At 34.7% G+C, this 16,269-nt stretch overlaps 2 protein-coding genes, 1 long non-coding RNA gene and 1 pseudogene across 3 annotated transcripts; 2 read left to right on the top strand and 2 right to left on the bottom strand.

Annotated features, from left to right (window-relative positions):
* Positions 1–2,420: 2,420 nt before the first annotated feature.
* LOC120164410 lies at positions 2,421–2,776 on the bottom strand. Its single transcript, XR_005519728.1, has 3 exons — positions 2,748–2,776; positions 2,572–2,653; positions 2,421–2,476 (listed from the first exon to the last, which is right to left on the bottom strand). It is a non-coding gene; the product is annotated as an uncharacterized LOC120164410 (long non-coding RNA).
* A 5,785-nt stretch (positions 2,777–8,561) lies between these two features.
* LOC120164409 (expansin-like B1) lies at positions 8,562–10,235 on the top strand. The gene is made up of 5 exons (XM_039174154.1): positions 8,562–8,912; positions 8,997–9,103; positions 9,237–9,418; positions 9,579–9,711; positions 9,858–10,235. The coding sequence occupies exons 1-5, from the start codon at positions 8,768–8,770 to the stop codon at positions 10,059–10,061; spliced, it is 771 nt and encodes a 256-aa protein (XP_039030085.1). The 5' UTR covers positions 8,562–8,767; the 3' UTR covers positions 10,062–10,235.
* On the bottom strand, positions 9,487–13,185 carry LOC120164408 (annotated as a pseudogene).
* Positions 13,186–15,633: 2,448 nt separating this feature from the next.
* On the top strand, positions 15,634–16,107 carry LOC120164367. The gene has a single exon (XM_039174106.1). It carries the CDS (start codon positions 15,714–15,716, stop codon positions 15,990–15,992), a length of 279 nt encoding a protein of 92 aa, XP_039030037.1. The 5' UTR covers positions 15,634–15,713; the 3' UTR covers positions 15,993–16,107.
* Positions 16,108–16,269: the final 162 nt, after the last annotated feature.

Genomic DNA, 16,269 nt, shown 5'->3' with positions numbered 1-16,269 from the left:
GACTGCCTAAAGTGGGTAGGTGACTCATCTGGGATCTACTTGCCGAAGGCATTTTGTGAACTAATTTCCAATGCAGGTGTCAACCCCGATAGACTGTGGAAGCTGGTGTGGGCGAGTCTTGCCCCTCATAAAGTGGAAGCGTTTGTAACTTTGTGAGGAGAGTTATCCAAGCTCGCATCCCTATAAGATATGAACTGTTGAAGCGAGGTGTCGGTGTACAAAGCTCGGGTTGCTGCGTTTTGTGCAATAAATTCTTTGAAATTGCAAATTATCTGTTCTGTCATTGTGAAGTTACTTGGAAAATTTGTCAAGAATAATGTAGACCTTGGAACGTTAGGCTGGTGGTCCCTAAGTCTTTGAAAAACCTTCTAACCATTTAAAATCACTTCCCGATCAAATCGTCCCTCAAAATCATTATGGCAGTCGGCATTTCTTGGCATTGTATGTAGTCGAAAAAAATGATTATTGATAAAAGATAATTATATACTTTGAATATTTCAAATTAAAATATATTATTATATATTTAAATTTGAATATTAAAAGATATTTAGTTGGAGTAAATCTATCCATCCCTGTAAATAGAGAGTTTCCAAATTTTACATAACTCAGAATTCAAGAACTTCATAAATCTTCAAAAAATTCATTTTCCGGTGATAAACAAAGTGTGCTACTGTTCGAAGATCATCTAGTTGTCGTATCATTGGACACAGACGACCAAAAGATCTTGAGCACCAAAGGAGTTATCGAAAATCTGTCTTAAATAAATTGTGTAACGACATGTCTCAACTATTTCCGATCGATTGATCAATAAAAAAGAGTATATTTTCTTTCTATATTGTTTTATTTATTATTTAATAAATTTAACTTCAGTTGATCAAGAAGCTGCATTTCATAACTGAGGCAAAAATTTTAACAGAATTACCTAGTTAAAACTTTCAAAACTGCATCTATAAATCTAGTATGAATGTACCATTTGAAGTACAATATAACAATTCTATGAAGTATGAATCATCTCCTTTCTCAATATACATGCATTTTTTTAAGCTCCGAAAAATCCAAAGTAAACACCCCGAAAATAAAGAACCATTCTACTTAACTTTCTACCTAACACATGCCTTCGGTATTTCAACTTAGACCCAAAACAGCGAATCTACATCAATGTCACGCTCACAAAGACTTAATAAACGTTTTTTTTTTTAAAAAAGAAAAAGAATGATAGGAGAAAACTTACGAGATGATTAACAATATGCGAGCCCGATGTATTCCCTCTTGAATTACAAAACCACTTCTACACGAAGGAACGTTACAGCGAACCACGCAAGCCGGGTTCGAAACCCCACAATACCGACAAGCATGCTCGGCGAAATTCCCTTTTCCGTAGTCATACCCGCCATCCTCATCCCAGCCATCTCCTCAAAATTCAATCCACTTATCCCCGTCGCCAACGCATCCACCGCGGCCGCACTATTGCTATGGCTGTTGTTATTGCTCGTTGAGGCACGGCCAACGTCTTTGAAGCACTAGAGGGGGAGGAGGAAGCGGCAGTGTCCGAGTGGGGTCGAGCCAGATCGTTCGGCAGAGTGTGCGTCAATGGTGTTGGCCATGAACAATCGGGTCGCGGAAGTCCGTGTACTCGAAATCGGACTCACCTTGGGTGTTGAATTCGAGAAAGGTGTAAGCGTCGGTGGCCGGGTCAGGCTGAGAGGCCGTCTCGAATTGAGAATTCATGGAAGAAATTTTTCAATGCCGAAGCGTTATCGTGAAGATTAAGATTAGGGTTTTTGATGTTGTTTCTGAGTTATGGTTAAAATAGCGAAATTGAACTGAAAGATGGAAAGAGGTTAAACCTTATATATATTAATTAAAAATTAAAATTATCACTCCATATATATTTTTTGCAAACGTATTTGTCAAACTATATATGTGATCACTTTTGTTTTATTTTATTTTGATTTTTACCATTTAATTCGATCGATAACATAATAAACATTTCTAGTTATAAATGTACTTTCCTTGATTAACTTCTAATGTCATTTTCCTTTTATATTTGACTATAAATTTATGATGTCTGACAATTTGAGGCGTATCTTTGAGGACTGGAGGAGAGACATGCCTCCTCGGTCAATGATTGAGGGGGCAAATTTATCCTAAATATTGAGGATTAGCTTAATTGAAAATCAGATTATAAATAAACAAAAATAACTTTAAACATTATCACAATTAAAATAACTTTAAACATTATCACAATTAAAATAACTTAAAACTAATTAGTATCCGAAGATAAAAAATCTAACCAGAAGAACACAGAGTTAATAAATGAAAATTTTGTCTCCTTTTTAAAAAAGTTTCAGATTTCATTAGGATTAACATACATATTTGAATTACAATATTAAGAGCAAAATAAAAGCAACCAGTGGTGGGGTGTTCATATGGGAGGGAAGGTTCCGGTGGCTCTGGCTTCATCCCACCTTTCAATCTATAAAAAAAGAAATAAAAGGACAATTATGCTTAGCATCCTCAATTAATGCAAATTTAACGAATTAAGAAAACCAAGGAAATCTCTTTACTTACCCATTCATCGGGACATAGGGACCGGAAATGCCTTGCAAACTTGTCACATTGGGGGGCATCCTTGCCTTTTTCTTTAATGCACCTTTTTAGTTATATGGAATCAACAAACTTTTCGTTAAAATTTATAAATAAACTAAATTAAGGTTTTATTTAAATTATGTAAAAAAAAAACTCACTTATGATATTCAACAAATGACTCATAACAGTGGCGACCCTCTGATTCTATATCCATCTCTCCCTCCAACTGTAGATTCAGACATACGAAAAAATTCTGTTATTTTTTTAATCGACTATTGACTGCGTTCTAATATCCCAATAATATACAAAAGGAGAAAGGAGGCATAAATTGTATCACCAGGCCATTCTTTGTTTACCAACAAATTGATTTTCATAAAACAAGAGAAAAGAGAGAACCTTGGGGGACATGTGTTTGTGAGGAGAAGGTGTGGAAGTGGATTGAGGACTTGGAGGTGGGGAAACGGTTCCATATTGATGGGCGGGTCTGGGAGCTTGTTCACCTTTGGCCACACGGTTCACGGCTCTTGCCCTCATCTTATTGTGGGGATCCACATCGGCACCCGTACTCGACATGGCTTCTATTCACTTTTTTTGTGTGTTTGAAGAATGGGGGTAGATAAATGATTGGATGGGACACCTGTGGAAGTGGACACTTGTGCTGTCGGTGGGGTACTTATGTGTCTTTGTCTTTGCGCTTGTTGCCTGCTACCGCTCGCGCCCATAACCAAGCATACTATAATTTATGTTTTTTTAATGATAGATTTATTCGAATTCGATGAGTTATTATTTAATTAAAAATTTATTTTAAAAGTTTAGTTTTAGATTAGATTGGGTTAATATTTCGAAGTGTAATCCGATCAAGTTTAATTTAACGTAACCTAATTTAATCTTACATAATATTATAATTATTTTTATATATTAAATGATAATTATGATAATTTCCTTTTATTTTATTTTTTATAATTAAAAAATCCAATAAAAACAAATTATATATATATTTAGGTAACGTCAAATGTAAATTTTAATTTAAAATATTAAATTACATTTGGATAGAATAAAACTCTCTAAAATTTAAGTTAAATGTGAATAAATAACTTTAATTTTTCAGATTAAATTTGAGTGGGTAAAAAATTCAATCCGATTTGACAGTCAGTGATTGAGATTAATTTGAACATGTGGGAATGGGTCTAAATGGCACAAAGTTGGAGGGCTCCAGAACCATGAGGATAAACTCACAAATCTTGCGCACTCGCAAGTCTGTATAGGAATCCATTCGGACTATTGGATAATGGCCCACTGTTGAGAAAACCTTAGGCTTAGTCCATAGGGATATTTAGCATTGTAGTCTTCCCAATGTCACATATTTATAGTAGAACAATAAAGTAATCTAATGGTCATCATACATAACTTCTAGACAAATTCATCATACATGAATGTACCTAAAAGATACAATTTTAATTAATATTCCCCATTGTCAATTAGTATCTTCTAATTTCAATTGATGTTATAATTAAAACAATTTAGAAGATATTTATTCTAAAAATATTTTTTAGAATTATTATTTATAAATATTAGAAAAATAATAAAATAAAAGTTTACTTATAATTGACGGGTCCAATAAAATATTATCTATTAATTTAATATATCATGAGATATTCTTAACAACGCTTAAAAGACATCTAACGACACAATGTTCATTTTTAACAAAATCTAAATTTTAATATTTATTTTATAATGTTTGAAAGTTCAATCCTGAAAAGAATTTTTTTAAATAGTTTAATGATTATTTATGAACTTTATCTTATTATAAAAATTAAATTACATCAAATTAAAGGCCTAATTAAAAAATATGTGCTTAAATTACACTTTTTATTCATTTTAGGTACTTAAAGTTTTTGTTTTTTTGTCAAAACAGGTCTTTAAAGTTTTCAACATTATCATTTTAAGTGCCTAGTTCATCCCTATCTTAAAAAAATTCATCAACCACTCAAAATGTGACATATGTCGTGATTATAAATTTCTAAAGATTCTTGATTTCACCAAAATAAATTTCCACAGTTACTAAAATACGATTTTTCTAAATGCCATTGAGTATGTGTCATGCAATTCATGACTCAAGATTCTTGATTGAAGCTTTACAAATATTTTTGTGGACTAATTATTTGAACTAACAAATCTTTTTCTTGAATTTAATTTGAACAAATGCAAGTCCTTTTTAGAGTTTAAAATACAATTTATTAATGTAAGGTTAAAAAGTAAAAGAAATCAGTTTGTAATCGAAAATGTTATTAAGAGCGAACATTTTAAGTTGGACAAGGTAATAATTTTTGTTAAACCAAAAATTTTATAAATTTGTATAATTTTTTCAGTTGTAAACCTTAAAACCACCGCAATGTAACATTTTCAATTGTAACCGAAAATGTTATAAATTTATATAACTTTTTAGATTGAATATGATAACATTTTAAGTTGAAACCGTCTTAAATTAGACTGCCACACAACAGAACTATCCCAAGCTTCTTCAAATTGTAATCAACAAATATTGAAAGTGACAAAACATTTTCAGCTTGCAAGGAAATGAAAATTGACGAATGTGTTTGGTACAAAGTTGTCACATTTAATGTCTTTCTTAGACATCCATGGCAGGTGATGTTTTTGGGTCTACATATAAGAGCGCTACAGCACGATGGGTGTGCAAGAGTTAAAGAATTGAATGATTCAGTTGGAGGGATACCAAACTGTGGGGATCATCAATTCATGTCAACTTTTCAAAGTGATCCAAAAAGTTGAAAGTATATCTTCATGTTACACAAGAAAATTTTGAGAGATATACTTCCGTTGATTCATGTGTCTCAAATTTCAGCATTTAAATATCTTGTTTTACCACTAAATTAAAACAAAAAATTCATGAAATATCATAATCTTTTTATACAGAGAGGGATGCATAACTTTATGTTATAGGGAAAACATATAAAATTTTAGACGATGAAAATACATTATTAATAGAAAATATGAAAAAATTATTTGAGAATTTAAAATTTTCAAATAATGATCCTTTGGTCCATATGCTCCTCTACCCTCAAATCCGTTGTATCTGTTTAATGGATGATAAAAACAATAAGAAAAATGGAGAAATGAAAAAGTAAGTATGGGTATTTTATGGGAGAAAGATAAATCCAATGAATCAAATGGCAGAAAAAGTGAGTGCGGCACTTCCAGTGTAGTTTTCAAAGTGCAATATGCTTCATCTTGATTGATAGCTTTCTACATACTACAGCACCATACTGAGTCGTGGGAAAATAAAACAAATGTCTGCCTGCGCTGCTTTGCAGACCACATGCATGTTCTTTTCTACAAGGAAAAACTTAGAATATTAAAAAATGGTATCACTAAAGAAATGTTACCTATAGCTTCATTTATACGACACAAACTGCGAGATTGTCTTTGTTATACCGAGAGATGATTTCCGAAAACTGTTAATAGTTCTAGTTAAGTTTTTTTGGATATATCTCTCCGTTTATTAGAGCTTCTAAAGAGTATCCTTTGATCGTTAGAATATCAGTCTTTTAAACTAACTATAGTGTATAGACAGGACCTTTGATAGATACATATAATCTACTGAAGCGAAATCCAAATTTAACTATCAGATCTATTTTGACTACTGACCTACGAGTAATCATAATGACCCTAAACCTAACACAATTAGATAAAGTGACTGTAAATACCCCAACCGTTATTGAAAAGGAGATCACGGCCTCCACAATTTTCACATATATTCTTATCTTCTCCTTATGACCAATTCTCTATTATAAAATTAACTAACGATCGCCTTCTCATCGACCACGATTTTCCATCTAAATTAAAATAAATGAACCACCAACCATTAATAGTATTAAAATCTTTATGAACACAAAGGTTAATTAAAAACCATGTTACTTCCACGAAAGTTGAGGCTAACAAGGGTCGGTCCCTAAGCCTAAATGGTTTCCATGTCACGGCTGATGCGGTTCAATGGATTTCTTTTCACACCGGTCTTCGTCAGCGTGCTGTGCATGTGTCATTTCTTCGACCCCTCTTGAAGAAAAATCCTCTGAGTTCAGCAGACTCCCTCTTAATTTCTGGGGTTACACCACCTGATTGGATGCTGGTTCAGTTTTGGATGAATTAACACAACACAACCCTTATGCATCAAAATCAAGCTCAAGAAAAAGTAATGTTTAAAATGAACTTAGGGGTGATCAACAACATCTAATGATCTCATTAATATATAAATTAAAGGCTTCTACGTATGTTTCTATGTTAAAGAACATCATACATGTATAAATCTAATTCTTTCTTCAGACTAACTCTTCCGTAGTTTTAGCAACCAACTGAACTACATTATTCGGACACAACAGTTTATAGCTCCGTACTTTGTCGAGTGTCAAGACTATCCAATCCAGATTCCGACAATGGGATATCGGTCACTAAAAATCGACGATCACGACGGTAAGTGAGACATGTATGAGACATCTAGAGTATTGTGATTTCTGATCCTAGATAGTCGTCTAAGATGAAACATACTTCTCAATCGAAAGAACCCAAAACAGCAGGACAGAAATCCCTTGTATTGAATCGTAATGTAGACAAAGAGGGATGGAGGGAGGTGTGACAGAAAGGGGCAGCTGTGGAAGAGCTATAGCCAAGTTGGGTAATTTGAAAGTGTGTTTTAGATTTATGGGTTGGTAACTTTTTTTCATTAGAAGTTGTAATGAATCGTAATGTATTACACTTGAATTCTTACATGTATGACACTCGTGTTGGGTTGAAAATGAGACGAGCCGAGTTTAAGTACTGTCAAATTCGATTCAAAAAGTTTAAAATTGAGCTCGACTAGAAGGTTTGCAAATTTAAAATTATCAAGCTCGACTCGAAATAAAAAATTGAAGTTTAACTTAAACTCAAAACATTCTGAAACCTAACACCATTAAAGCTCGAGTTCAAATATTTACTTTGTGTATATAAAAATCTTATATTGCATTTTTAAAAACATATAAATGTTAAAACTATTAATAATTTAATTTAAAAAATTAAAATTTTAATATATTATTTTTTCAAATTACTCACAGCTTTTTGAATCGGATAATGAGTAACTCGCGTCAACTTCTTAAGAACTCGAGTCGAGTTCATTTAAATCGAGTGTTGACCGAACTTTGATCAAATCAAACTCGAGCAACTATCTATCTCATCTCATTTATAGTCTTACCCGTGTCATGATTCCAGTTAACTTAGTCGACAAATATAGAAATTACAAGTCCTACAATCCTGGCCAATTGGAACATCCAGAAAAACTGACCCGGGATTGTTTAGTGGAAAGCCACCAAACTCAATTTAATTTCCTTGTAGAAGCAGATAAACGATTGCTAAATAAATCTCATTCAAAGTATTCATTCTTTCAACTTTCAGCCCCCCACCTCTGACAATGACCTGTCTTGTTCGAATAGCTTGCATCTGCAAACTAGAGATTGTCCTATATAGTATAACATTTCTTCTGAGGTCAAAGATGATATCAGTAAGATTGCAAACAATAAAAAGAAAATCATCCTAAACAATGGTTAAGGGAAACTTTAATTAATTTAATAACTGGCAAACCTTGGGTTTGATATACTAATAGTATCTTCATGGACGAACAGATGATTATATGCCATGAGGGTGCACTTATAATATTCTAAGGACGAAAATATGTTATCAATAAAAAATACAAAGAAAATACTTAAATTAGCTGAGAATTTGAAATTTTCAAGTGGAGAACGACTGCCACCGCCAGCCTCCCTTGATTCATCCCTAAGTATCTTTCACACTATAATATAGTATAGTTGCATGGCTGTTGTCAAAATACTGGTAAGATATTTCAATAAGGGAAGGAAAGTGAATTATAGAATAGAAAAGTCAAGACGGATGTTTCCACATGATTCCCTAAAACGTAATTCCAAGTCTAAAATGATAGCTGGGAAAGACGGTGTTCCTACAGAATTCCACTCAGTAATATTTGCATAATGTCAAAGTTGGCAAAGTTTACCAAATTAAGATATTGTGGCTGCTTGCTTCACTATAAATTCCAGCTGCAGACCCCGTTATTCCATGCACTACCACTTTATATCCTTTGCTTTCTTTGTATTCTTTGCTCAATAAATCATCTATGGCTCTCTCTCTTCAATCCCTTTTGATACTTTTCACAACTTTGCTTCTCAAACAAATTCTGGTGGACGCAGCAACATGCAGCAACTGTTTCACCCGTTCACGAGCTGCGCACTACCCAAACTCTGATGAACAGGGAACAGATGGTAAGATATAGAGAGAATGCATACACCTTGTATTGTGCATAACGCTAACATAAGATGCTCACTAATTTTCTTAACCAAATGCAGTTGGTGCATGCGGGTTTGGTTCTTTTGGAGCAACAATAAATGGCGGAGATGTATCGGCAGCATCTGACCTCTACCGCAATGGTGTTGGCTGCGGTGCTTGTTATCAGGTATTAAAGACAAATGTGCCCGTGCATGTGTCCTTAAGTTTTTTTAGTATGATACTCAAATAAAACCAAACATGCTATTGAATGATGCAAACGGCAATTTCAATTTACATTGAACCAATTCTTACGTTGCAAGGTAAGGTGCACCAACAGCAACTATTGTTCAGACAAAGGTGTGACAGTTGTTGTAACTGATCAAGGTTCAGGTCACAACACTGATTTCGTCCTGAGCCAACGAGCCTTTGGTAGGATGGCTCAGACAACAGATGCAGCTGCATCTCTATTAGCCCTTGGAGTGGTCGACATTGAATATAGGCGGTAAGATTCCTCTATAATGAGACGAATCAGAGTTAGAAGCAACTTCAAGAAGAAGAACAAAGTTCTTCATTATTTCTGTTGTTCTTGTCCAAAAGAAAGTACACTTTATATTGATAGGACAAAATCATGGATCTCTTATCTCATTCCTCTCTTTGTACAGCGTTTCATGCAGCTATCCAAATAAGAATATTACAATCAAGATTGATGAGAGTAGCGACTACCCTCATTATTTGGCATTTGTTCTATGGTATCAACAAGGTGACAAGGATATCACAGCTGTTCAGCTATGTGAGGTATTATGTGCTTTCTAAACCTCATTTTCTGTATCAGCTGGTATGACCAATTATGGAGTTGCAAATGGAAGGTAGATTTGATGTCCGAATCTACAACAACTATTACAATAGTTAACTAAGGGGAAATTTATCTCTAATATGTGCAGACTCAAAACTTTGTGTGCAAGCTATTGGATAGGAGTCATGGAGCAGTATGGACAACCACTTCACCACCAAGTGGTCCATTGTCTTTGAGAATGTTACTGAGCGGAGAGGATGGAGATGAGTCATGGATTGTTCCTATTAATAACATACCAGAAAATTGGAAAGGTGGAGAGACATATGACACAGGAGTTCAAATTAGTGTCTAGGAATATGCACTAGGGTCTTTCAGTTCTTTGTTTAGCAATACAGGTAAAAGAATAAATTCACAGGCTTTCCTGGAATGTGTAGTTTCATCATGCTTTATAGGTTAGCATATAATTTATTATTTTGTCAAAGAAAGGGATGACAAACTTTAGTAAGATAAATTCTTATGTAATGTATTTTTTACTAATGAAATTTTATGTTTCTTAATAAAAAATAAAATTTCTCAAATAAGTCATCATAGAAAACAGCACTATCCATATAGTCAAGGAAAAGACCTTGACTTGCACTATAAACATATTTTTTCCAGTTTTACAAATATTCATCCATTTCCACTTGTGCACAGTTTCCTGATTTTATCCACAAGTATGTTATCTATTAGTTTACAGTACGAAACAAATTTCATAATGGTCATGACAGTTTAACATACCCTATTTGCTCAGGCAGGAAATGCTGCAGCAATTCTTAAATCCCAAATAATAATTAACAAAGATGACCTGGTATCCTTATGCATAATGCTACTTCTATTAGTTCCAAATAGCTAAGGAATGATTAAACCTATTAAATCAACAATAATACACTGTCTACTGCCTTATCTTTCTGGTGTTTAGAAGCACAAAATAATCAGCTCGTAATAGATAAACATCCTTAGTGAAACGACTTAGTACTGCTAAAATATCTGAACGCTAACACCATTGATCTTCAATATTCATGAAAATAAAGCAAGGTCAATATTAAGATAAGAAAAAAAAAAGAATGAAGGGTTTAGTGAAGTTAATAAAGAATCGAACACTGCAAGGAACATAGGAAAAACAATTGATGGAGGTGGTCAGATTGATCATTAGGCTGAGCAGAGACAGATTCTGTTCTTCCAGCCTTGTTAAAATATTGCTTTCTTTTGATAAATAAATAAAAATTTTACTTAATCCAAAAAAAATGTTATAGTTGCAAATAATATCAAAGATGGCATGATTTGGTGAATTTCTTTGCTTGAAGCAAGTTGAGAAAGATGGGAAGTTCTCCAACTAGAATATGAAATATATCGCATAGCTAAACCAACTTCCTATATCTCAGTGATAAGAGCAAAAAGAAGAATAAAAATGAAAAACAAATGTGTACTGAAATTTGAAGTGGATCAACACCTCTTCTGCTTTATGTTCCCATCGCCTTCTCCTACTAAACAGCAATTCTATATTCTAAGCCCATTCAGATGTGATATTTATAAATAGAGGTCACTGCCCTAACCGTGCCATTTTCGAGAGATGTTTTCCATGGAATTTTATTCTGACTTTCATGTACATGTTTTTCCTGCTAGTTCACTGTCCCAAAATCTCAAACCCCTATAGGATCTCTGCAAGACAGTTTCAGCCGAACACCCAACTCCATCAACATAGAGTATATGATGGTTCTCCGATGTGGTAAATCATGTCTTTCTGAAAATTCCCTATCGCTGATAAACTTTCTAATATTTTCAACTTCACCCCACTTCCTTTCCAGAGAATATATGTAAGATAATAACACATACGGCCCAACATCCATCTGTTCCAGGTCAATTAGTTGTTTGGCTATATTCTTTCCAAGCTCTAAATTAGAGAGGGTCCTACATGCAGAAAGTAGAGATCTCTACAGGGCAGGTCCTGACTCCACTGACATCTTACTCATAAGTCCGTTTGACTGTTCCATAAAACCAACCCGGCTAAGTAGATCATACATGCAACCAACATGCTCCACCTTGGGTTTGATCTGGTAAACTCTGCACATTAAATCAAAACATCACCAACCCTCTAAAACCTTTCCCGAATACTTACATGCAGATAAACAACTGGTAAAGGTAACAGCATTTGGCGTTTGACCTCTCTTTTCCATATCAAAAACATCTCTTGCCAAATCCATAGCCCCACATTTTGCATACATTGTCAAGAGAGCAGTAGAAAGCAATACATCACATTTGATCTTGTTATTCTCAATAAAAGAATGAACCCACAAGCCCTTATCAAGCCTCCCCAAAGTTGCACATGCTGTCAATACACTAACAAGAGAAGCATTGTTCGGCCTAACCTCCCCTGTTTCCATGATCCTGTCAAACAACATTAGAGCCTGGTTGACATACTTCTTACATCTAACGTATAAAGCCAAAATGATGTTCCAAGAAACAATATTCCTTTCAGACATCCGATCAAAAAGATTACGAGCCTCCGAAACATTTTCAATCCTTTCATACCCATCAATCATAGAATTCCAAGAAATAGCATCTCTTCCTGGCATTTTTTCAAACAACTCTCTCGCCACCTCCATTTTCCCAACACCGACGTACCCTGCAATGATTATATTCCAACTAAAAGTATCCCTCTCAGACATCTCATTGAACAGCTCCCGCGCAATACCAACCTGCCCATTCTTCACATAGCCATCTATCATCGAATTCCAACTAACTAAATCCAACACAACCCCATCATCGAACACCTCACGGGCACTCCCTATCTGCCCACAAACTGAATACAAGCGAATCAAAGAGTTCTTAACAAACAAATCAGACTGGGACCCAAGTTTCAAAACCCGGGTATGAACCTTTCCACCTTCTTGCAAAGACTTAATCTCGGCACAAATTTTCCCTAACAACGGAAAAGTATACTCGTTATGCTTAACAAATTTACCCACCATTTTTTCATAGTAAAAAATCAAAGCACTAAATGGATCCAAACTCAAAAGACCATTCAATATGACATTACAAAGAAACGTATCAGGTTCTCTGATACAATCAAATACCAAAAGGGCATGTGAAACAGTGTAAATAGTTGCAGAGCTTCCTAACCACCCGGCTCGTCACGGGAAGCTGTTTGCGCAGGCCGGAGACGAGGAGTTGAGCGTGTATTTGGTTGAACTGATTGAAGCTGGTGCAAGATTCAAACGTTTGTAAAATGGGTGGTGGGTGTTGGTGGATGTTTCCCGAGGCTGGAATTCGAAGTTGTGGGTCGTTGGGCCATAGCTTTGGTGAGGGTTTAGAGAGGTTTTTCTGGGATTTTAGGAATTTGTCGACGGTAAGCGAGGTTAGGCGTGCTGGAGCTTGTTTGGACAAGTTGAAACTTGAAACTGTCATTTCTTTTGCTGGTTTCCGTTGTAAAATGGGGAAATCAGTAATATCATTATAGTTAAGGAAGTTTTTTACTCGATTATTGTTCAACTATCGAATGCCGGTATGTGAAGTCCGGTGGAACTTCATTGATCGCAAAGGGCGAAGAGCGGCCTAGGTTTAGAGTTTGAAATAAATATTTTTAAACTTTTGGGACTATTTCAAAATTGTGTACCTATTTTAGAATATAATTTTAATTTTTTATTTTAAATAAAATTTTTAAAATTATCAAAATATGACATGTGTCACTTAACGAAGAAAATTAACAACATTTACCTGTTGGAAAATAACTGAGTACGAGTAATTTCCCTCTAACCAGATTAGTGAGAATGCGAAATAAAAGTGAAAAAATAATACACGAAATTGATAACGGAGTTCAACCAATTTTGTTTACGTCTTCGGACTGCTGCAGATCTTTCACTAAAGATAGAAAATTTACAGGTGTTTACAAAACACTCACAGCTCACAAGAAAACTCTCTAAACTCTTTAATAGTGAGAGAAAAAAATGATTTGAGATGATTTTGAAGCTAAATGTGTTAGGGTATTTATAGTTGAAGCTTAAGGACTAATCTTATAAATATCCTAAAGTGTAATGACTAAATGTAATTATGTCATTTACCATTTTTTCAACAAAAATAAATACAACGTTCGATGTCCCCATTTTTGTCCCCCCTTTTGACCCATTCTATTCGGTGCATTTAAAGCATCGAAAGAACTCTGACTTTTAACAATCTCCCACTTGAAGACTGATTTTAATTTGTCTTTACACTTCGATCAATGTAACAGTATTTCTGGTCTTGTTACTCTAGCATGCCAACTGAAGCTTAACACAACTTCAATTTGTCCGTAGTCACCGTCTTTGTTAACATGTCTGCAGGATTTTGAGCTCCACGATTTGAATTTCTTTATGAAGTTCTCCCTCTAGACTCCGTGTGCAAGGATGAGGGCTTGATGCTTCACCCGATTCTCTCTGTCGAATTTCTTTCACTCAATATCAGATCCCGAACATTGTCGAATTTTAATTTGTTATTTCTCGACAAACTATTGACTGCTGTAACAGTAGCATTCCAACTGTATGGTAGAGATGATAAGAGAATTAAAACTCGAACTTCATCATCAAATTCAATTTCCACGAAACTCAACTGGGTTGTGATTATGTTGAGTTCATTTAGGTGTTGAGCCACCAATGCACATTCCGTCATCCGCAAATTGAATAATCGGCTCATCAAGTGAACTTTGTTTGAGGCCGATGACTTCTCATACATACCAGAGAGAGCCGCCATAAGACCCGCCGTGGTCTTTTCCTTTGCTATGTTGAAAGCAACATTGCGGGATAACGTCAGTCGGATAACTCTGAGGGCTTGTCTGTTGAAAGAGCTCAGTCTTCATTCTTCATGCCCTCTGGTTTCTTTATTGAGAGAGGTTGATATAGATTTTTCTGGTACAGAAAATCTTCAATCTGCATCTTCCAAAAGCCAAAGTTCGCACCATCGAACTTTTCAATTTTTATCTTCCCTTCGTCTGCAGCCATCGCTCCCACTCGAATCTGGTTTGTTTGGATCGTTTCTGACAATTATTGCGAACCACAGTGTATTAGAACACCTCCGTCGACAAATTTGTATCGTTGACAAAATTTTACTATTCACAAAATTTATTATTCACGTAAATAGTAATGAATAGTAACATCGCAAAAAATTGACAAAATTCACAACCAAAAGCTCTGGTTACCAGTTGTTGGGAAATAAAACGAGTACGAGTAATTTCCCTATAACCATATTAGTGAGAATGCGAAATAAAAGTGGAAAAATAATACCCGAAATTGATAACGGAGTTCAACCAATTTTGTTTACGTCTCCGGACTGCTGTAGATCTTTCACTAAAGAGAAAAATTTACAGGTGTTTACAAAACACTCACAACTCACAAGAAAACTATCTAAACTCTTTAGTAGTGAGAGAAAAAAATGATTTGTGATAATTTTGAAACTAAATGAGTTAGGATATTTATAGTTGAAGCTTAAGGATTAATCTTATAAATATCCTAAAGTGCAATGACTAAATGCAATTATGTCATTTATCATTTTTTCAACAAAAATAAATGTACCGCTCGGTGCCCCTATTTTTTCCCCTTTTTGACTCATTCTATTCGGTGCATTTAAAGCACCGAAAGAATTATGACTTTTAACATTTACTGCTCTAACACCTAAGGTGATAACGTTTGTAACATTAGACACAATAATCATTCAAAAAAGACTGTAGACATTTATTCATAAATCGCACGACAATTTGAATACTTAATTTTTAATTAATCCTAATCTAAATATTATATCAAAATAAAACTATATATATATAAGCACGAAATCTTTTACCCCAAGGACTAAAACTAATTTGGGTATTTTAAAATTCCATAAACGCCAAAGGTCATTCTCGTACTTCCACTGAGTTTTCCCAATTCCATCCTCTAAATGCCTTCACTTTACTTTCTTCAAAATCCCTAGAAGTACCTTTGGAAATATCGCCCAATTAACCATGGGTCTTTTCTCTTGGTTCACTAGCGACTCCAAACCACAAACCGTAACCGTACCAAAGCCAAACGAGACCCCAAAACCCGTCCCAGGAATGAACGGAGCCGTTGAAGTGCCCCGTCCGGAGAGTGTTACGGTGTTCGAATTCGGATCCGTAGCTGCTACTGCAGATAAGGTTACTTTAGCCGGATTCTGCCCTGTGTCTGACGATCTCGAACCTTGTCGCTGGGAAATTCTGCCTGCGAATGGATCCGATGCTCCTCAGTTTCGCGTCGTCTTTTGATAATTGAATAATGAAAAATCGAGTGTAAGTCGGTAGAAAATTTGATTATTTGGAGGTTGAATGACTTTTTTTTTAGTTCTTGTACTTTAACTTAATGGAAACCTCGTTATTCTTATGAATTTTGATTGTGTTATTTATTTATCAGAATTTAAGATAAAAAGAAGAGAAATTTAGAGGAAAGAGTACCCAAATTGTCATGACAGCATGAAATAGAATTTAAAATTATAGATTAGGTTGGTAAGGTTTGGATCTATTAAGTTCAATTCCACTTCGTTAG

The sequence above is a fragment of the Hibiscus syriacus genome, unplaced genomic scaffold (genome assembly GCF_006381635.1).
Source record: "Hibiscus syriacus cultivar Baekdansim isolate YM2019G1 unplaced genomic scaffold, ASM638163v2 tig00111513_pilon, whole genome shotgun sequence".
NCBI lineage: Eukaryota > Viridiplantae > Streptophyta > Magnoliopsida > Malvales > Malvaceae > Hibiscus > Hibiscus syriacus.
The sequence above is the reverse complement of the archived record's forward strand: the minus strand, read 5'-3'. Positions and strand labels throughout refer to the sequence as shown.